Consider the following 23,398-nt stretch of genomic DNA (forward strand, 5'->3'; position numbering starts at 1 on the left):
TGACAGGCGGATTGGTGCTGGGTCAGCAGTGATGCGGGCTCTTTACCGGTCTGTTGTGGTAAAGAAAGAGCTGAGCCATAAGGCAAGGCTCTCGATTTACTGGTCGATCTATGTTCCCACCCTCACCTATGGTCATGAGCTTTGGGTAATGACCGAAAGAACGAGATCGCGAATACAAGCGGCTGAAATGAGTTTCCTCCGCAGGGTGGCTGGACTCTCCCTTAGAGATAGGGTGAGAAGTTCGGTCATCCGGGAGGGACTCGGAGTAGAGCCGCTGCTTCTTCACGTCGAGAGGAGCCAGTTGAGGTGGTTCGGGCATCTTGTTAGGATGCCTCCTGGACGCCTCCCTTGGGAGGTGTCACAGGCAAGTCCACCGGGGAGGAGACCCCGGGGAAGACCCAGGACACGCTGGCGTGACTATATCGCCCAGCTGGCCTGGGAGCGCCTCGGAATCCCTCCCAGGGAGCTAGTGGAAGTGGCTGGGGAAAGGGAGGTCTGGGCTTCATTGCTCAGGATGCTGCCCCCGCGACCCGAACCCCGGAGAAGCGGAAGATGATGGATGGATGGATGGATGGAGATTTACAGTGCATTTCATAAAACATTTTAAATACAACTCAACATGTGCAAGAGGGACCTTTGTGGAGCATAACAAAGGCCTATTTCACAAGCACTTTAGAGAAGAAATCTGTGCTTGAGTAGAGCGGATCCTGCTCCTGATTCTCAGTTGCTTTTGGTGTGTTTGGCTCCCATAACTCTGAGAAAGTTTTCTTGATCATTTTGAGCTCTGAGGTAGAGAGGGTTGCCCTTAGATGCAGCCAGGCACAGACATGAGCTTCACTGTAAAGACAAAAGATCAGGTCAGCTTGTTACCAAAGTGCAAAGGTTATGTTTAACCTAAATATGTTTAACCTGCTCAAAGAACTAGAATGTTTGGTAATCTGTACCTAAAGTCAGGGTAGCTTTTGGACAGATTCACAAGCTCTAATTCAATAAACTGTGGATCCTTTATTGTCAGCAGTTCAGCAAGTCGTGGCAGGACATCTTTCAGGTCATACATGTTAGACCCCTGTTAATAAAATCAAATAAAACGGAATAACAATCAATCAATCAATTCACAGTAGCATTCAAAATCTTTCACTCACTTTTCATAATTTTTGATATATAAAATAACAGCTTGTACATTTTGTCAAGTACATCTTCATACAGTTGTTAAACAGGGGACGGATACAGGGAAGGTCAAAGGAGGTGGAAGCGAAACAAACAGCTTTTGCTTTAATTGCACTGTGTTGTAATGTTAAATATGGTCAGTTTAGAATCATCTACAGCTCTGTTCATCTTTCTGATCTTTCACATCTTCTCTTTAATTATTGTAGTTTATTTTGTGATGTGTTATAAATTAGTGTTGGAAGCTTACACCGTATATTTGAATATGAATAAAGAGAAGGATAGTCTGATTTTTGCATAGTACTTTGAAATGTACATCAAAATAATTTGCAAAGATCAAAAACCACCCTTTTATTCAATCAGCTTCCAGTCAAAACAGCCAATTCACAAGGAATTACCCAAAAGCTTCCAACACTAAGTATATCTTTGCTATTGTGCACCCTACATCTACTTTGGCTCTTCCATCCTTCCAATCTTCCAAACTAAGTTACAGCTGAGCCCCCCTTCAAAGAGACCCTATCATTAACACAAGCAACTACCGAACACACCTTAGCTGTAGCTGTAGATGCTTTTTCATAGCATCTATAATATCTAAATGAGATATTTCAGAGAAAAATAGATATATGATAATTCACTTGCAAAAATGATGAGAAAAATCAAAGGGAAAAAAGCAGAAGTTTTTAAAATTAGGGCTCAAAAAAGTATTAAACTATACAGAGAAAATGGGACGTTTAACAGCCATGTAGGAGCATGGCTGTTAATCAAAATCAGATTAAAGCTTTGTGTTTAAAAGAAATATTGAAAAAGTGAAATCAAGTCTAATAAAAAGAAAATGAAAAGAAAACAGCTGTAATCAAGACAAAAATTCTGAAAGTTTGGTATTATGTTTGGTTTTTGAAGCCATGCTTTTTCCTGACATTGAACAAATTGTAATAAATAAATAATAATAAATAATAAAAAAAAGACTTTTGCCTCTCACTTCATATATTGTACAGTTTTTCATAGCTTTTTTGTGTGTATGTTTGTGCATGTGTGTTTGTGTGCGAGAGAGAGAGAGAGAGAGAGAGAGAGAGAATGACAGATACTTACAGCTTCAATAAAAAGGGTGTGTATTCTCTGGTTGTTGTCACATAACGCCTCAACTGCCTGTTGTTGAATCTTCTCATCTCCAAGTTTAATCTTCTTCTCCATAAGTGTCCTTACATACTCTGCTAGCACTTCTTTGTGAAGATGACTGAGCATGTCCTGTCAATCAATGAATCAATCAGTGAATGAATGAATGAATGAATGAATGAATGAATGAATCAATCAATCAATCAATCAATATGCTTCCATCAGTCCATCCCACATACTATATGCAGAATCTAGTATTTTCATGTATTTGTTAATAAAGCTGCACGCTCTGTACCTGAAGGCATGTTTTGTCCAAGTCAGTAAGTTTCTGAATGTGCGTGTCCACTCCTTCAAGCAGCTCACCACACACATGTTCACTGTGTTTGAGCCACTCACTAGTACCTAGTTTGGCATACGTTCCCTGTGGAAGTAAACAAACACATGAACAGGTTACCATTTTGTCTTCTACAGGTCACAACAAGTGAATTAACATCAAAAACTAGATGATCTAATAGCCCCTGCAGAATGAGTACTGACAAATAATGGGAACCAATTAAACCTTTATTTTATTTAACCAATAAAACATGTAAATTGCATTAAGCTGAGAGAACCTAGGAATAACTAATAATCTGTTAATAAAATAAATACATTTATTAGATCTGACTTACTTTCAGATCTTTATGGACAGACTTGGTCAAATAGCCATGGCAAAGTTCTTTTATGCTGACCAGCAAACTCATACAGTCAGACTTGAGATGTGCAGGAAAGAGTTCTTGATTCGTTGTTATATATTCCCTGAGGATAAAACAACAAGTCTTACACAGGAATCATCTCACAGATATGATTTAAAACTGAAAATCTCTACTGTCCACATCTGGATGCTCACCTGAGTTGTCTGATACAGAGAAGGTTGGCCTTCACTAAAGCATCAGTGTTCCCCTGATAACTCTCAGTCATGCTCTTAAGGTAATCCTGGTAACTGAAAAGAGGAAAAAATATCAGAATTATGATTAAAGCAAATTTCATTTTGTCTTTAAAATGTAAAGTATGATGTATGAAACTGTAACACAAGAAATATTTAAAACCAGGTCCCAGAAATTAGCAACTCACCTAATGAGGAATTCTTTAATCTGGTGTGTGATCCTTTGAGACTTTGAACAAGAGCCCAGCACTTTCTGTGCTGACGTTATAGCATCATGGACACACTGCCAGAGAAAGACAGAAAGTTTTTTCAGTCACACAATCACTGTACACAGCACTGCTTTTTCCTATTGCGCTGCAATTGACTGTACATTCCATCATACCTTTATCGCATCAATGGCCAGGGGGCTGAAGTAGCATCCATCCCTCAATTCAGGCTCAGCTTTCTCCTCTTTTAAAATATTTAGGCACCATGTCTGGAGTGTGTCCTTGGAACATAAATAAAAAGAAAAAACAAAGTTCAAAACACATACAAGTCAGAAGATCTCAGCAGCTGAGTAATTAATTATGAGAACTGTTTAGGAGATTTTAAATGATAATATACCTCTATTTGGGTCAAACACTGCTCCTCCAGTGGTTCAAGCATGTTTGCAGGCAGGAGTGCTTCAAGTTGTTCATATTCAATAAACCCTTTAAGCTCTTTACGCCTCAGGATGCTACAAAAAAGCAGAGCATGGCTCAGTAACTGAATACACAGTTCATGTGTTAGAGGTATAAAATGCCACAACATGAGTTCTCCTGTCTTACCTGGGATAATGTATGTTCACCCACTGCAGCACATGTGAGCAGTCGGCATCACTGAGTCCATAGTCAGCAATTTCTCTGAGTGTAGCACAAAATTCCTGATGGTATAATTTGGCATACAGTTGGCACACATTCTCTCCTGGGTAGCAGCTCCTCACATGTTCTGCAATGTGTAGCAGGTCCTGCTTAAGTTGTTTACCTTTGCCTGTGATTTCCTTTTGAATTGAAGATTTAATGTCAGTGTTTGAGTCTAACTTTGCCTCCTCCATTCGCCGCTGAACCATATTCTGAAGCAGAGAGTCGTGCGTCTGCCTGCAGCACCGAGGCCTCCATGGAGGGCACTCTTTTTCTGCCACCCCTTCCCATCTCCTGTCCTGCTCCTCCTCTTGTTGTATGACCAGGACTGCTTGTTTTAGCGCCACTTTCTCATTCTCTGTTTGGACCTCGAAGGAATTCTTCACTGTCAACCATACCTCCTCCAAAAGCTCTTCAAAGTCTTTCTTCAGTCTTTCCTCATAATCCTCCTCTTCCTCCATCAGGCTCTTGCTGGAACCCACCCCATCTTGTTTCACTGAAAACAGACGCTCCTCACAGTCTAGCAGCTGCTTCCCTGCCAATGCAAAGTGCTGCTCTTTTAGGTTCTGTTTGAAAGTCAAAGGAATCTCTGAAAAGTACAGAAACAAAGACAATTAATTTTCTAATGTGTTATCTTTTGTAATGTGTCTAATGGCATCCTAATGTGTTAGGAAATTAGATGAGTGGTAAAGTTTTCTTACCTGCAGGCTGGATGTCATTTTGCACTTCTTCACACTCACACAGACATTTTCTGTGCTGCTCATCCTGCACTTCTTCAGTTTTCTGCAATTTTTTCTTAAAAAATGGTAAGTTCACTTTTTGAAATGTTGAAAATTTGGATTTAGATGATGAGATTGCTCTCTCTATGGTAGATAGTGGCTTAATAGTCATCTTCATCTTCTCTGTAAGACAAGAAGAAGTAAATGAGAACATTAGCAAAGTCACACAAACACACAGGTTGGAGCAGTGCTTAAATGAAAACAGCATGGTACAATGAGCAATATTGTAAAGTGAGAATGATGTTATTTGCTCAGTTCATAGCTTGTAAGTCAAAAGACAAACAACAAAAGTAACAATTCATATTACATCTAAGATTTAAAAACTGAAAATATTTTCCAGCATGAAGAAAGAAATAGTGAACAAAAGAACATGTCCTGTAATGCTTTACGTTATTTTAGTGTCAAGTCTTGGTGCAAAACACAGAGAGAGAAATTAAAACACTTGTATACCTCAGACTTTAAATAAAGGCTGATAATAATGAGAAAAAAAGCAGTATAGTACTTACCACCTCTGCTAAGTCTAAGTTGTCTACTTGTTCTGTCCTCTTTTATACACCCTGCCTCGCCCCCTACACCAATGACGTTTGATGGGACGGGGGGGGAATTATTGCTCCGGTCGGCACTTTCTCTGGAGCACTGTTTAAGATTCCCCTAAAATTCTTCAGTCCCTGTCTCAGCCCTTTCATATGTTTTTCACGCCCTCCTGCACTGGGACTGGACAGTAGGTCTTCCTCGCAGGCCAGTGGCTGTTTTGCAATGCCTGGGTTTGCATAGAGGTCTCCAATCATAGCAGAGCAGGGTGTGTCTTGTTGGAAAAAGGATAGTGAAACTGATGTGTCTTACGTCATATATATCTCGGGAATAACCGAGTTCCTGGGAATTGGGATACATCTGGTTCTCATTAGATGCTATGCCATTCCTTTCAGAGGCAGAGGAATTTATTGTGTTTAACTGTTATTGCTGTTGAAAGTAAAAGCATATGTTCATTCTGTTTTCTATGATTATATAGATTACACTGAACTGTGAACATTGTCATGTTTACATGTGGCTATGATAGCCTCATGTAAAAACATTTTTTTCCACATGAAAAAAATAAGCATTACTGTTTTAACTCAGTCTAGCCTTGTCTTTAGCCTTTTACCAACACTGGGATTGAAATCACGCAGCAAGCTCCATGCAAGGAAAGCAAGCTGCCGTACTACAGCACTAAGCCCTCTCTTGTGAGAGAAGTGTGGTGTAAGTGTACTTCATAGGCAGCTTATGAAAAGTGACTGCTGATGTAATGTAGGTTTAGAGAGGGATGATAGAGATTGTGGTATTTGTTATGCAAACAATGCAGTTTATGGTTACAGGTAACTGGTCCATGCATTTACAACAGCTGAAAAAAAGGCCTTTTTAAAAAACTTACTAACAGATGAGTTTCATGTGTCTCATAAGAACATTTCTCAATAAGCAAATGTAGAAATTGAGACTACAAGTTATTTAAAAAAGCACTCACATTAAACCAGATAAAATAGTATGCGTGTGTATCTGTTTGAGTAAGTGATCAGCTTATGCTTAACATGAACTGGCCCTGCATTTAAGCAATGTTGCATGAACAAAACAACTTCTGTTTGCGAACAAGGAATTCATCCGCCATGCAACATTTGTGGCATCTTCAGCACTGTGCCAAAAGTGAGTGCCACATAAAAAAAACATTATCTGTACTTGACAGAACAAGCTGGTCTCCTTACACAGCCTTAGCTAAATTGAGCTTGCTAGCTAACTTCCAAGACAAAAATCAGAATAATAGATTTGCTAAAGATTTGTGAGCCATTACAGTCTGCTATGATCAAAAGAAACCTTATCTAACAAAACGAGCTTAGCTAGCATTTGCACTGTATGGGCAAAAGTATTGGGGCACCTACACGAGTCTTTATGATATCCCATTCTAAATCCATAGGCATTAATATGTAGCTATAACAGCTTCCACTCTTCTGGGAAGCTTTCTGCAAGATTGTGGAGAGTGTCTGTGGGACTTTTTGCCCAAGTATTTGTAAGGGCAGATTGCATGGCTAGGTGCTTGATTTTATACACCTATGAAATGGGTTTAAATGAATAACCTGAATTCAGTGATTAAGAGGTGTGTTCCAATACTTTTGTTAATATAGTGGAACTATCATACCTAATCTTGGAGTGTCTCTTACAAAACTAACAGTTTCTCCCAGGGAGAAGACTAATGATTTATAAGAAAGAACCACTGAACAATTTGTTTCACCTGTGGCTGTACGATGGCTAACGTACTTCTGTTGTCATCTCTACAGCTGCAGTTCAACTGCTCAGTTGTGGTCAAAGCTGGTACAGTAATTTGTAGCATTCAGCTGCTCAGACCAAAAAAAATTCACCTGGTGACTGAATGGCAAGAGAAAAAAATCTGCCACCCCTTGGTAATCATAACTGGTGTAACATGCTTAATGTCAGCCAGTTATGTTTTTTTTTCTAATGTTAACCTTATGGTGCACATCAGTGGTAGAAAAAAACTGAGGGAATTTTTTTTGATGCCTGAAATTATATAAGTGATGCTGAATGGTGTGTTATATAAAATAGAAAAAATAGAAAAAATAAGTGATATGGAACTTACACTTAGGAATGGATTTTCAGCTAACGAGACATCAATGTCAACAAAATAGTCGAACACGGCTGTGAGAGAATGAGGCTACAGTGTCAAAGAAAGGTTAAAAGTCTGAAAGCAGGGTTTAAAGAAATCAAGGACACAAACCAAAAATATAACGTGCCCTTTTTACAGCAAGCTCAAATGCATGCTGGGTAATAAGTTCAGCTGGCAGCCTTCTTAAAGCTCCTGGCAAAGATTAAACTGAAACTTCCAGGAGCGCCATTATTGTGGATTTGCAGAAAATTAAATGGGATTAGTCAGTATGTAACTATCGTGTAATCTATTATAGTATAACAGGGAGTTATACAGGCAGACAATGGAATCCTCTGTCTATATAACAGATTATATGATAGTTATTTCAAACTTAAGTAGGTTGAAGAACATAATCAGGCCTCTGTTTAAAGTCACTCACATAACAGTGTCCTTGTAAAGAGCCATAAGACATTCCAAGACCAAATATGACTTACATGCATGTGTGAACTATATGTAAACTTTCAGTTCAAGAGGAAACAGTCAGTCCTGAGAAACTGCTTGGAAATCTTTAGTGGATACTTCTTTTTCAGTGGTAACATCATGGTCGTGTTGAGTTCCACGTGTTTGGAAAATTCACCTGTAATTAATTAATTAATTTCTTTCTTTCTTTCTTTCTTTCTTTCTTTCTTTCTTTCTTTCTTTCTTTCTTTCTTTCTTTCTTTCTTTCTTTCTTTCTTTCTTTCTTTCTTTCTTTCTTTCTTTCTCCATTAAGCTTGCCATCTCTGAACTCATCAGGAATTAAGTATATATAGGAGCTGCTCTGTTTTTGAATGGCTTTCAAAACATAATTTTTTAAATTGAACTGTTTTCTTCCAGTTGGTTTATGTACTGATATGCACATTTATTGTTACTATGTAATGTTATTAAAACTTGAATCAGTGTAGTAAAAGTACTTTATTAGAAATTAAATAATGTATGATATTTTATTATTCATTAATTAATAATTAAATTGATTAAGTACTGTGACAAGAGGAGGGCAGCATGATGGCACAATGGGTAGGGCCTGGGTCCAATTCCCAGGTAGGTGACCAGGGTTTCTATGTGGAGTTTGCATGTTCTCCCTGTGTATAACCTGTCCAGGGTCTGCCCAATCTAACAGTTAAACACAATAAATTCCAAAGGATGCCTCTAAAAGGAATGGCCTAAAATCTAATGAGAACCAGATGTATCTGAATCCACAGGAACTTGGTTGTATTCCCGGGATATATGTGACGTGAGACGCATCAGTTTTTCCAACAAGACCCAGCCTTCTCTGTTACGATTGGAGACCTCTATTCAAACCCAGGCACTGTAGAACAGCCATTGGCCTAAGAGGAAGATCTACTGGCCAGTCCCAGTGCAGTAAGCCATGGAAGGGGCCGAGATAGGGGCTAATGAAGTTCACGGAAATCTTAAACAGTGCTCCAGAGAAAGTATTGGCCAGAGCGCCAATTCCCCCTCCCTCCCATCAAACAACATTGGTGTAGCGGGTGAGGCAGAGTGTATAAAAGAGGACAAAACAAGTAGATAACTCAGACTTAGCAGAGACGGTAAGAACTATACTGCTCTTTTTCTCATTATCAGCCTTTATTTAAAGTCTGAGGTATACAAGTGTTTTAATTTCTGTCTCTGTGATCTGCACCAAGACTTGACACTAAAATAACATAGTCACTTTGCAGTATTGCTCATTGTACCATGCTGTTTTCACTTAAGCACTATTCCAACCTGTGTGTTTGTGTGAGTTTGCTAATGTTCTCCTTTACTTTTTCTTGTCTTACAGAGAACATGAAGATGACTAGTAAACCATGGCCCACCATAGAGAGAGCAATCTCATCATCTAAATCCAAATTTTCAAAATTTCGAAAAGTGAACTTACCATTTTTTAAGAAGAATTTGCAGAATACTGAAGAAGTGCAGGATGAGCAGCACAGAAAATGCGTGTGTGAGTGTGAAGAAGTGCAGAATAATGAAATCCAGCTTGCAGGTAAGAAAACTTGATTTCCCACCACATTAGGATTCGAAGCACCTGTGAATAATAAAATAGATTGTGTTTTTACACTGATGTTGTACACATCCTGTATATAATTTTGGGTTAATTTACTGCTGTAAGTGTTCCGTGCATGCCGTATGAAACTTCAATTTGTCTTGGTGTCCGAATTAATTGTCTTTATTTCTGTACTTTTCAGTGATTCCTTTGACTTTCAAACAGAACCTAAAAGACCAGCACTTTGCAGTGGCAGGGAAGCAGCTGATAAACAGTGAGGAGCGTCTGTTTTCAGTGAAACAAGATGGGGTGGGTTCCAGCAAGAGCCTGGTGGAGGAAGAGGAGGATAACAGGGAAAGTCTGAGGAAAGACTTTGAAGACCTTTTGAAAGAGGTATGGTTGACAGTGAAGAATTCGTTCGAGGTCCTAACAGAGAATAAGAAAGAGGCTTTAAACAAGCAGTCCTGGTCATACAACAAGAGGAGGAGCAGGACAGGAGATGGGAAGGGGTGGCAGAAAAAGAGTGCCCTCCATGGAGGCCTCGGTGCTGCAGGCAGACGCATGACTCTCTGCTTCAGAATTTGGTTCAGCGGCGAATGGAGGAGGCAAAGTTAGACTCAAACACTGACATTAAATCTTCAATTCAAAAGGAAATCACAGGCAAAGGTAAACAATTTAAGGAGGACCTGCTACACATTGCAGAACATGTGAGGAGCTGCTACCCAGGAGAGAACGTGTGCCAACTGTATGCCAAATTATACCATCAGGAATTTTGTGCTACACTCAGAGAAATTGCTGACTATGGACTCAGTGATGCCAACTGCTCACATGTGCTGCAGTGGGTGAACATACATTATCCCAGGTAAGACAGGAGAACTCATGTTGTGGCATTTTATGCCTCTAACACATGAACTGTGTATTCAGTTACTGAGCCATGCTCTGCTTTTTTGTAGCATCCTGAGGTGTAAAGAGCTTAAAGGGGTTATTGAATATGAACAACTTGAAGCACTCCTGCCTTCAAACACGCTTGAACCACTGGAGGAGCAGTGTTTGACCCAAATAGAGGTATATTATCATTTAAAATCTCCTAAACAGTTCTCATAATTAATTACTCAGCTGCTGAGATATTTTGAATTTTGTTTTTGTTTATTGTTTTGATCTTTGTTTTTTTCTTTCATATTCATGTTCCAAGGATACACTTCAGACATGGTGCCTAAAGTATGTTAAAAGAGGAGAAAGCTGAGCCTGAATTGAGGGATGGATGCTACTTCACCCCCCTGGCCACTGATGCGATCGAGGTACTTCTGAATGTACAGTGAATTGCAGTGCAATAGGAAAAAGCAAATGCTGTGTACAGTGATTGTGTGATATTCTGATTGAAAAAAACTTTGTCTTTCTCTGGTAGTGTTTCCATGGTACTATAAAGTTAGCACAGAAAGTGCTGGGCTCTTGCTCAAAGTCTCAAAGGATCGCACACCAGATTAAAGGATTCCTCATTAGGTAAGTTGCTACTTTATGGGACCTGATTTCAAATACTTCTTGTGTTACAGTTTCATACACAAAACTTTAGGTTTTTAAAGTCACAGTCAAACTTTTGCTTTTATGCTTTAATCAAAATTCTGATATTTTTTCCTCTTTTCAGTTACCAGGATCACCTCAAGAGCATGACTGAGAGTTATCAGGGGAACATTGATGCTGTACTGAAGGCCAACCTTCTCTGTATCAGACAACTCAGGTGAGCATCCAGATGTGGACAGTAGAGATTTTCAGTTTTAAATTATATCTGTGAGATGATTCCTGTGTAAGACTTGTTGTTTTATCCTCAGGGAATATATAACAACGAATCAAGAACTCTTTCCTGATTAAACTTGGAGATGAGAAGATTCAACAACAGGCAGTTGAGGCGTTATGTGACAACAACCAGAGAATACACACCCTTTTTATTGAAGCTGTAAGTATCTGTCATTCTCTCTCTCTCTCTCTCTCTCTCTCTCTCTCTCTCTCACACACACACACACACACACACACACATATACAAACACATACACATACTGTTTCTGTTAATTTTTTATTTACAGTCAAAACAACCATTGAGTTACAATTTGTTCATTATCAGGGAAAAACACAAAACATATACTTAACCAAAAATTACACAACGGCCTCAAATACTAAACAGAATAGCCATTTTTCAGCTTTCGGAGTTTTTGTCTTATTACAGCTGCTTTTCTTTTTATTTTCTTTTCACTAGACTTGATTTCACTTTTTCAAAGAGGGGCCGTATTTCTATGCTTCTATTAAACACTTTCAAAGCTTTAAGTTCTATGATTTTGACAGTTTTTGGTGGTCTTCCAGGACCTACATGGCTGTTAAATGTCCCATTTTCTCTGCTTCGTTTAATAATTTCTTGAGCCCTAATTTTAAAACCATTTCCTTTTTTATTTTTTCCCTTTTTAATTTTTTTCTTCATTTTCGCTAGTGAATTATATCTATTTTTCTCAGAAATATATCATTTAGACATTTTAGATGCTATATGAGAAAGAAAATTGTAATGCAGCTACAGCTAATGTGTGTTTGGTAGTTCCTTGTGTTAATGATAGGGTCTCTTTGAAGGGGGAACTTAGTTTGGAAGATCGGAAGGATGGAAGAGTCAAAATAGATGTAGGGTGCTCAACAGCAAAGATATACTTAGTATTACAGGCTTTTGGGTAAAACTTTGTGAATTGGCTGTTTTGACTGGGACCTGAATAAAGAGGTGGTTTCTGATCTTTGCATAAAACACAGGAATATACGTATTTCAGAGCACTATGCAAAAATCAGACTATCCTTGTTTATTCCATTTCCATTATATAAGCCTCCAACACTAATTTATAACACTAATCACACATAATGACATAATAATAATAATTTAAGAAGATGTGAAAAAAGAAGTAATTTCAAAAGTGTTCAGAAAGATGAACAGAGCTGTAGATGATTCTAAACTGACCATATTTAACAACACAGTGCAATTAAAGCAATAGCTGTTTGTTTCACTTCCACCTCCTTTGACCTTCCCTGTATCCCTCCCCTGTTTAACAACTGTATGAAGATCTACTTGACAAAATGTACAAGCTGTTATTTTATATGACATATCAAATTAGGAAAGCAATTGACCACTTTTGAATGCTAGTGTGTATGTATTGAATGATTAACTCATTCATTGATTGATTGGTATTCTCTTTTATTTAATTTCATAAACAGGGGTCAAAAATGGATGACCTGAAAGACGTCCTGCCAAGACTGGCTGAAGTACTGACACTGAAAGCTGTACACTTTATTGAATTTGAGCTTATGAATCTATTCAAAAGCTACCCTGACTTCAGGTACAGATTACCAAACATTATAGTTCTTTGAGCACATTTAGGTTAAACATAACCTTTGCACTTTGGTAACAAGCTGACCTGATCTTTTGTTTTTACAGTGAAGCTCATGTCTGCGCCTGGCTGCATCTTATGGCAAACCTCCCTACCTCAGAGCTCAGAATGATCAGGAAGTCTTTCTCAGAGTTACGGGAGCTAAGCGCATCAAAAGAAACCGATTATCAGGAGCAGGATCCGCTCTACTCAAGCAGAGATTTCTTCTCTAAAGTGCTTGTGTAATAGGCCTTTGTTATGCTGCACAACTGTCCCTCATCCACAGGCTGAGTTGTATTTAAAATGTTTTATGAAATGCGCTGTAAATCTATTTAATTTCATGTCATTGTTAATGCATTACAATGCTTTGTTTTTAAATGCTTTTTTACATTTTTGGTAATAATATTCATTAACAGAGGTCTAACTTAGGTCAAATAGCAGGAAAGGTAATGGACATTCTTATTGGAAAGTCTTCACTTTGGACTTTCTTTATTCAATTCACTCAGAAGTTTATCTTTCCCCCCTTGTGTGTGACCATATTGAGTGTTATGTACTGGGAGTTTTCTGTTTCAACTCTATAATTCATTGCAGAGCACACTCTTCTGCAGTGGAAACGTTTTGGTTTATACTTGTGCACCACACGGCACATGATACTACAGCTGGCAGTAGCAGGTAACCTGTTTACATTGTTGATTGCAGGGGGTGGAAATCATGATGTATGTTGTTTTTGTATTTCACATACAAAACTGAACTTACTTTTGAAGTGTATTAACATCACTGAGCACTGAGACACAGATAAGCTTCATCACAAATGGTAATTATATATCAAGTTTAAGATCTCAGACTTCAATTAGGGCAAGTTATTTTAGGCTTTTAGAAAGCCTTTAAAGTATATTTATTTGAGAATTGCTTCCTGTAGTGCAGTTAGAAGGATAAACATTATTTAATGCTGTGCTTATTGAGAGAACAGAAGGCAAATCCATTCTAAAGCACCAAAAATACAAATTACGCAAAAGCAGGATGAAACAAATGTTATCAAGTTTTCTCCAGTGACCTCTGCTAATATTAACCTATGACAATTATGCACAAATAATGAAATGGAGGTTATCACTTTTTCTTACATTATAATCATGAACTAACTTTTTTCACATTTTGCATTTAAAGTTGACTTTCCTAAATAATAGTGGAAAACTGGGTATGACATAACTGCATCACTGAACCAGAAGGCTATAGTTCTGTAACCATTATTCAGTGTTATGGCCTTACATTAGCTGAAGAATGCAGACTGATTTGTTTAGGACTTCACTTAAGGCTCACCTATACTGACTTGGCACTTATCGAAACGTGTTTGAAATACAATTTAGATGGTTGTTGTACTGCTTTTCAAGAAGCATTCAGTTTATAGAAGCAAAGAAAAGGAAGCAGAATTACTTGTTTTCATGTTTTGTAGTTTAATCACTGAATAAAGTATCAGTTTAGAAGTGGTTGTCAGCTAATGAACTTAGACGTTCATTAGATAACAAAACAATCTTTTAACATTTTAACATTTACAGTCATAGTGCAATCTGCAGTTGCCTTCTCAACATGTGGACTTTCAGCTTTTTGTACATTACCTTTTTTTTTTGTTTTTGCACTGCTCCAGGCAGCCTTTCCCACAAAGATTAATTTTGTTCTCTCCAGAGGTGCTAGAAGATGTATATATATATATATATATGTATATATATATATATATATATATATATATATATATATATATATATATATATATATATATATGAATATTATATTATAGCACAGCACTGTTTAAACTCTGTTTGAGTGATGTCCTGATGTCTTTGATGGCTCTTTACTGATGTGGAGTGAGCTCTCTTTAGAATGTACACAGCATGTACACAGAAAAAAACGTCATACCCGAGTCTGATCAGATCAGATTAGCCCAGTACACTTAAAACACAAAAGCTCAGTAGAATCACTGTTCAGTGTTTATAGGGAACTGATTTTAGACTAGATTTCTCAAATCGCAACCATATACAGTTGTTTATCTCCCAGACAATGACGAAACTCAACTGTTAAACAGGTAAACCATAGGCTATGAGCAACACTTGTTAACTAAGGTAGTTAGCTGACTTGAAATAAAATACACTCAACACTTCTTAGGTTTAATAAACAGAGACAAAAGAAAAGAAGAAAACACTAAACACATTCTGTGTTTAGCTAGGAATAGCTAGCTTGTCGGCTCCTCCCTCTAGCCATTTTCTTTAGCTTATTTGTAAGTGAATGAAGATGTCTGTTAAGATAAAGTTGCAAAGTAAATATATTCCATTAAAAATAAACTCAAGTAAGAGTAAAAGTACAGTGACTTAATTCTACTCCAGAAAGTATGATTAAAGGGAAAAATAATGAGAGTAAATATAAATGGGTACATACCCCTCTGTGTGCTGCCAGTGTTCTCTACTCTCAGTCTTTTTAGATAACTCTACAGATGTGGCGTCAACTATTGCATTGCACTATGTATTGTAGTTTACTTTATTGTTGAATGCACTGAGTATTGTCATTTACTGTATTGTATTGTATTGCATTGTATGGCCCAGAGTTCTGTGTTCAACTCTGTTCCTTTTTTCTGGGTATCTACAGTGACTTTTGTTTCTAGCAGTACCTGAGCTCGGGACTGTCTTTTTCTCTAACCTATTGGTAACCAGCAAAGATACTTTCTCTAGAAAGACAGAGCACTTCTTGTAAGTCGCTCTGGATAAGAGCATCTGCTAAATGCTGGAAATGTAAATGTGTCACATTTCACAACTACAGGACTCAGCGTTGCTAGACATGCAGGAATACTACATAAACCAAAGATTTGGAAAAAATAATTAGAAAAATTTGGTAAAAAGTACATTTCAAAGACGAAGCATTTCCTGATCTGGCATAAAATAGTAAATCCTAGTACAGGCTGTTAATTTTAACTGAAATAACATTCATTATTACTATGTATTTATACTCAGTTCAGCCACTATTTAAGCAGCTAAACAATTCAGACCTGATTAGGACACTGCATGATTAAATATACTATTTCCCTTAAATCACATACCACTAAAATTGTTATCAAGATCATTCAACATAGTGCTTTACACTGAAAGAGAACTGCTAGATGTGTACGCAGGATTCCAGGAATGAAATGAGAGACATCTTAACTGATGTATGCTGGATAATTTAAAAAAATTATTTAAGAGGGGAATCAACATCTTTTTCACTGACTACAGCAAAGCTGTAGACTGTGTCAACAATGTAAAATTAACCATCGCTTATTTTGTACATATTATGAGAACAATCATTGGAAAATACAACTAACCTACTCAGTTCTACTCATGGAAGTCTTAATTAGATGATAAGCTGAAGACCATATTAACACCAGAAAAAAATCCCTAAATGAACAGGACAGGTTTTTCTATATTAGAAATAATAATATACATGTATGTGGTCAGTTAGTGTAGTGTGACAAAGTAATGTTTTGTACCTCCTTGTGTACCACAAGGATGAAAATGTGAAAATGAGTGGAAGGTGATTTACCTTATAGAATGTCTCATATCTTCTCCCAGCAGTTCCAAGACTGGACACCAGGGGCCCCTCATGTTTATTCCTGACAGTTCCAACACTGGCAATCATTCCCAAACCAAACAAAAAGTCCCAGTCACCAGAATATTTATCTGTTTCTATGGTAACTCCTGATCAACCCCAACAGTTGGCCCTTCCAGCCGCATTACATGCCGTTTGAGAAACGTCTCTACACCTTCATTTAGTGAAGTACTGTCAGTCATAACCCCATGCAATTCTCAGCATGTTTCTCTGTCTGGTTTCTCTATGCTCTCTATGCTTCTCTCTGCTCTCACCTTTACACTTTTTCAAACTTTACACTTAGCACAATGCAGTCAGACAAGTACTGTTCTCCTGGCAACCGCCAAACCCAGACCCGTCTATTGGATTGCCAGACGGAGAAGCATGATTCGTTACTCCAGGGAATACGTCTCCACCGCTCTAGAGTTCAGTGGCAGCGCTTTACACCACTGCATTTGAAGCTTTGCATTGCGCTTGGTGATGTAAGGCTTAGATGCAGCTACTCAGCCATGGAAACCAATTCCATGAAGCTCTCTACGCACTGTTCTTAAGTTAATCTGAATTTCACAACTGGGCTTGTTGCACAGGTGGCATCCTATCACGGTATCATGCTGGAATTCACTGAGCTCATGAGAGCGACCCATTCTTTCACTAATGTTTGCAGAAGCAGGTGCTTGGTTTTATATACCTGTGTCCATATAAGTGATTGGAACACCTGAATTCAATGATTTGCATGTGTGACTGAATACTTTTGACATTATAGTGTAGTAATTACAACAATACTAGAGGACAAATTCTTGTCATCTTTTGATTGCATAAAATCCAGGGAATGGATGCCCAGAATCTCTATTCACTGAAATTATTTGTGTAACAGCTGGTTTCAGATATATAACATTCTGTCTCACTCTGCTGTCTAAATACTGCTCGCTAGACCCTGACAACTGCTGTAGAAGACAATAAGTTTTAACTATAAACAGTACATTATAATAAGTTCAATTTATATAGCGCCTTTCACAAACCCAAGGACGCTTAATATTATACATTCGTTTTAATATTGATTTCTTACGTTTAAATATACATACACACAAACAATTACATTGTTCTATATTTCTTCAGTAGTTGTGTTCTGAATTTTTATAGTGTGAAATTACAACTGTATCCTGTGAGGTATATGAACGCTATGAAAAAAATATTCAGAGGCAAAGAAGTCCAATGAAACATGTTCATTACATCTCTTCAGAGGTAACTCTCAGTACATAACATTCAGTATAGCATATTAAAGGGTATTTCACAAATTATGATTTCTAAGGGGACTCCATAAAAGAAGGCCAAACGTAGGAGCATTCATAATGTCCCTAACCTCTCCTGCTATTTGATTAGTTTGGCAGAAGTTATCAGACAGAAAAATCCTGCTTTGTGAAATTTCCCACACATGGATATGCTTCACTTCAAGCTGAAAATATTTTGGGAATCCATGTCTAAGCACCGCTGCGAAATCCATTTCTTCCTGTACTGGATGTGTAAGTCGTTTATGGGAGAATATTTTTGTCTGTGCTGGAAGTAGTGTTGCAAGTTAGAAACAGGATTTGACTGGGAAAGCAATAGTGTGTTTCCTGTGATTGTTGCAGGCTTTTGGATGCTGCAGTACTGACTAAACATTCCACAGGTAAGTGGAATTTGGATATTATTGTCTTGATCATAACATCTTGAACTGAGCCCCTTACAGTCATAAAGGAAACTCCCATGCACACTAATTACTGATATCCAGTCACCTATTTTAGGTATGGGCCTTTTTCCACTGGCTCACAGCCATACACTGAAAAAGACAGGATACGTGTTAATGTCTGGTTAATTTATTATCCAACACATCGATATTCGAACTCGACACAATAAAGCATGATGTAAATATTTATAAAGCATAACTGGAATTTTTAATCTGTTTCAATACTAATTTAAATGTAAAATGAATTTTACAATGAAAACGAGACAAGTATGACACACAAAAAACAAATAAATATTTACAGTTTATTTTTTTTTACAAAAAATATAAAAACTGGTTGAAAAAAAGTTTTAATCTGTACACAATGAAATAACATTAAGCAGACTCACAGTAGATTTTACAAAACACTTTACATACAACTCAGCCTGTGGATGAGGGACCATGTGCAGCATAATAAAGGCCTATTTCACAAGCACTTTAGAGAAGAAATCTCTGCTTGAGTAGAGCGGATCCTGCTCCTGATTCTCAGTTTCTTTTGGTGTGTTTGGCTCCCGTAACTCTGAGAAAGTCTTCTTGATCATTCTGCGCTCTGGGGTAGAGAGGGTTGCTTTGAGATGCAGCCAGGCGCGGACATGAGCTTCACTGTAAAGACAAAAGATCAGGTCAGCTTGTTATCAAAGTGCAAAGGTTATATTTAACATAAAGGTGCTCAAAAAACTAAAACATTTGAAAAGAGCTGTACCTGAAGTCAGGGTAGCTTTTGGACAGATTCACAAGCTCTAATTCAATAAACTGTGGATCCTTTATTATCAGCACTTCAGCAAGTCTGGGCAAGACGTCTTTCAGGTCATACAAGTTTGACCCCTGACCATGAAATCAAATAAAAATAAATGAGACGACAAAAAACATTTTTTTTTATGCTTTTAGGTTTTAAATGTGTGTGAAAAATACATATACATATATGTATATACTTACAGCCGCAGTAAACAGAGTATGTATTTTCTGGTTGTTGTCATGTAATGCTTTAGCTGCCTGTTGTTGTTCCCTCTCATCTTCAAGTTTGATCTTCTTCTTCATCGTTTTCCTCACATACTCTGCTAGCACTTCTTTGTGAAGATGGCTGATCAGCTCCTGTCAATCAATCAGACAGCCAGTCAATCAATCATCAGACTCCACAAGTCTGTCCCAAGTCTATATCCTAATGCAGAAACTAGTATTTTCATGTATTTGCTAATAAATCTACATGTTCTGTACCTGAAGGCATGTTTTGTCCAAGTCAGTAAGTTTCTGAATGTGTGTCTCCACTCCATCAAGCAGCTCACCACACACACGTTCACTGTGTTTGAGCCACTCCCTAGTACCCAGTTTCGAATACTTCCCCTGTGGAAGCACACAAACAGGTTAAAACTGTGTCCTTGACATGTCTTCAGCTGAATAAGAGAACTGAAACTGAACTCGTGTCAACTGATGTCGAAATAAGATGTGTAGAGCGAAGTTGTTGCAGCAAGAGAGTAGAGGGCATTAATCAGTATATCAGGTAATAAAATAAATACATTTATTAGGTCTGACTTACTTTCAGATCTTTATGTATAGATGTGGTGAAATAGCCATGGCAAAGTTCTCTTATGTTAGTGAGCAAATCCATGCAGTCAGTCCTGATATGTGCAGGAAAGAGTTCTTGATTCTTTCTTATGTGTTCCCTAAAAAAAAAAAAAGCAAGTGTTACACAGGAATCATCTCAAAGATATGATTTTATATGGCAAAATATTTCTGGATGCTCACCTGAGTTGTCTGATACACAGAAGGTTGGCCTTCAGTACAGCATTACTGTTCCCCTGATTACTCTTAGTCACATTCTTAAGGTAATCCTGGTAACTGAAAACATCAAAATTGATCAGAAACATGACTAAAGCAAGTTTGATTGTGACTTTAAAATGTGAAGTATGAATGTGATGCAAGAAATAATGACTCACCTATTAAGGAATTCTTTAATCTGGTGTGTGATCCTCTGAGGCTTTGAACAAGAGCCCAGCATTTCCTGTGCTAACTTTATAGCACCATGGAAACACTACCAGAGAAAGATAGAAAGTCTTTTTCAATCAGAATATCACACAATCACTGTACACAGCACTGCTTTTTTCCTATTGCATTTAACTCTAACCCTACATTCAATAGTACCTCGATCGCATCAATGGCCAGGGGGCTGAAGTAGCATCCATCCCTCAATTCAGGCTCAGCTTTCTCCTCTTTTAGAATATTTAGGCACCATGTCTGCACCTCATTCTAGAAACATGGAGAAAAAAACACAGATCAAAACACATATACACCAAAATATCTCAGCAGCTGAGTAATTAAGTATGAGAACTGTTTAAGAGATTTTAAATGATAATATACCTCTATTTGGGTCAAACACTGCTCCTCCAGTGGTTCAAGCGTGTTTGAAGGCAGGAGTGCTTCAAGTTGTTCATATTCAATAACCCCATTAAGCTCTTTACGCCTCAGGATGCTACAAAAGAGCAGAGCATGGCTCAGTAACTGAATATACAGTTCATGTGTTAGAGGCATAAAATGCCACAACATGAGTTCTCCTGTCTTACCTGGGATAATGTATGTTCACCCACTGCAGCACATGTGAGCAGTCGGCATCACTGAGTCCATACTCAGTGATTTCCCTGAGTTTGGCACAAAATTCCTGATGGTATAATTTGGCATACAGTTGGCACACATTCTCTCCTGGGTAGCAGCTCCTCACATGTTCTGCAATGTGTAGCAGGTCCTGCTTAAGTTGTTTACCTTTGCCTGTGATTTCCTTTTGAACTGAAGATTTAATGTCAGTGTTTGAGTCTAACTTTGCCTCCTCCATTCGCCGCTGAACCATATTCTGAAGCAGAGAGTCGTGCGTCTGCCTGCAGCACCGAGGCCTCCATGGAGGGCACTCTTTTTCTGCCACCCCTTCCCATCTCCTGTCCTGTTCCTCCTCTTGTTGTATGACCAGGACTGCTTGTTTTAGCGCCTCTTTCTCATTCTCTGTTTGGACCTCGAAGGAATTCTCCACTGTCAACCATACCTCCTCCAAAAGCTCTTCAAAGTCTTTCCTCAGACTTTCCTCATAATCCTCCTCTTCCTCCACCAGACTCTTGCTGGATCCCACCCCATCTTGTTTCACTGAAAACAGACGCTCCTCACGGTTTATCAGCTGCTTCCCTGCCACTGCAAAGTGCTGCTCTTTTAGGTTCTGTTTGAAAGTCAAAGGAATCTCTGAAAAGTACAAAAATAAAGAGAATTAATTTGTACAACCCGCACTTTCACACTTTCACACAGCACTGAAATAAAATAAAATTGTAAACAAGACATGTACAACATCAGTGGAAATGACTTTCATTTGAAGAATTCATTTGGACACCAGGACAACCTGAATGTTCATTCACACAGTGTGCACAGAACACTTACAGCAGTAAAATAACACGTTATATACAAAATGTGTACAACATCAGTGTAAACATCATAAAACCTTTAATTCTTTAAGGATGTTTTACCAAACTATTGGAATCTTAATTAATCTTAAAGTTTTCTTACCTGACGTCTGGTTGCCAGTATCCTTCACTTGTAAATTCTTCTTGAAAAATGGTAAGTTCACTTTCCGAAATTTTGGAAATTTAGGTTTAGATGGTGAGATGACTCTCTCTAAGGTGGATGGAGGTTCGACAGTCATTTTCGCTGGAACACAGAAACAATTAAATGAGAACATTAACAAAGTCACACAAACACCCACAGGTGGGAGTAGTGCTTAAATGGCAGTAATTTGGTGCTATAAATAACAGCAATATTCTATTATATATATTTTAAGTTAGAGAACAAACAAAAAACAGTAACAATCCACATTGTGTCTGAGATTTGTAATTCAAAACTCACAGCTATTTAAAAAATAAAGGAGTTAGTTGTAGGGTTGTGAAGACTGGTTTTTTGGTTTTGTATAAAATATTTGTAAAAATGACCAATGTGTTATACAGCTAAACATATACAAACAAGTGAAACATGTCGTGTAGTCCTCTATATTATCATTATCAGCTGAAATAAAGGCTGCTGACACTGAGAAAAGGAGTATTATGGCACTTACCAGCTCTGCTTAATCTCCCTGCTGTTTCTCCTCTCCTCTTTTATGCAAACTGCATCCCCCCCTACGCTAATGACGTTTATTGAGAGGGGGGGTGACTGGCGCTCTTGCAAGCACTTCCCTGTGACCTGTTTTGCCATTACTTCATTCTGCTGTCTGGAAAGCTGTTCCAGGGAAGCGTTTTTTTTTTCTCACCCGTATTCCGACACGCCCCCCTGTGCTGGGATTGGCCAGTAGTTATTACTCACAGGCAGTTTACAGTTTCAAAACGCTTTGATTTGAACGGCCAGTTGATGACATGAACTCCGAGCCAATGGTTGCGCAGGAGGGCGGGGCTTGTCGGAAAACAGGTGGTACTGTTATACATCAACGAGCATCTTTCCAGACAATGCAATTAGGATACATCTGTGCTTCTCATTCGGTGTTAGGCTATGTATTTTAACAGAAAAATGGCCTACATGTGCTTAGTGGCTCTATAGTCGAGGCTGAACATGCAAGAGTTTTAAACGTGGTTTATAGCATCCGGAACAACGTCATGTCTTTAACACAGTCTAATCCAGGCTGTTATATTTGCTAAATATAAGCCTATATCAGATTAACACAAGCTCTTACCCTGCTCTTCCTCCTCATCATCATGATGCGTTGAACCAAAATAGGTTAAAAGCCTTAGGAAAGGTAAGCGAGATGCCATATTACAGCACAGGAGCCCCCTCTTGAGAAAGACGCTTGGTGTAACTGTTTCACAGTTTATAGAAAGTCATGTGATGGAGGTTTATGCTGTGGTTACACCTGTGTTGGCCCAGGCCCCTTTGTGTACGTAACGCTTTTGTCTTCATAGAAGAAGAAGAAAAAAGCCTCACTGATGCCAACAAAATTCATCTTTGTAACTCATTTTTCTAAACACTGCAGAGTCCAGCTGTAGGTGCACAAAACTGCATTAACAATAAAGATTAATGTAGACTTTAGTGTAGTGTAGATGCAATATTTCCTGAAAATATAAAATTGCATTACTTATAGCAGTCATGCAGTTTGGAGTGCTGAATTTGTTTTATTGCGACAAGTCA

At 38.1% G+C, this 23,398-nt stretch overlaps 1 protein-coding gene and 1 long non-coding RNA gene across 2 annotated transcripts; one reads left to right on the forward strand and one right to left on the reverse strand.

Moving 5' to 3' along the window:
- Positions 1-553: 553 nt before the first annotated feature.
- tnfaip2b (tumor necrosis factor, alpha-induced protein 2b) lies at positions 554-23,288 on the reverse strand. Its single transcript, XM_037538665.1, has 24 exons — positions 22,947-23,288; positions 21,797-21,937; positions 20,818-21,478; positions 20,615-20,726; positions 20,399-20,503; positions 20,194-20,288; positions 20,003-20,095; positions 19,794-19,920; positions 19,475-19,600; positions 19,196-19,351; positions 18,963-19,084; positions 18,685-18,862; positions 5,363-5,507; positions 4,779-4,979; positions 4,006-4,666; positions 3,803-3,914; positions 3,582-3,686; positions 3,388-3,482; positions 3,164-3,256; positions 2,946-3,072; positions 2,573-2,698; positions 2,254-2,409; positions 945-1,066; positions 554-837 (listed from the first exon to the last, which is right to left on the reverse strand). The coding sequence occupies exons 1-24, from the start codon at positions 23,023-23,025 to the stop codon at positions 657-659; spliced, it is 4,119 nt and encodes a 1,372-aa protein (XP_037394562.1). The 5' UTR covers positions 23,026-23,288; the 3' UTR covers positions 554-656.
- On the forward strand, positions 11,345-13,097 carry LOC119263494. Its single transcript, XR_005130310.1, has 3 exons — positions 11,345-11,456; positions 12,743-12,864; positions 12,963-13,097. It is a non-coding gene; the product is annotated as an uncharacterized LOC119263494 (long non-coding RNA).
- Positions 23,289-23,398: the final 110 nt, after the last annotated feature.

The sequence above is a fragment of the Pygocentrus nattereri genome, chromosome 5, assembly GCF_015220715.1.
Source record: "Pygocentrus nattereri isolate fPygNat1 chromosome 5, fPygNat1.pri, whole genome shotgun sequence".
NCBI lineage: Eukaryota > Metazoa > Chordata > Actinopteri > Characiformes > Serrasalmidae > Pygocentrus > Pygocentrus nattereri.

Excerpts from the sequence above, each read along its gene's own strand:
- tnfaip2b (XM_037538665.1), bottom strand. The coding sequence starts at position 23,025 with ATGGCATCTCGCTTACCTTTCCTAAGGCTTTTAACCTATTTTGGTTCA. Across the intron at positions 20,289-20,398 it reads TGGCCATTGATGCGATCGAG|TGTTTCCATGGTGCTATAAA; the intron begins GTACTATTGAAT and ends TTTCTCTGGTAG. Across the intron at positions 19,352-19,474 it reads TGGACAAAACATGCCTTCAG|GAGCTGATCAGCCATCTTCA; the intron begins GTACAGAACATG and ends ATTGATTGACAG.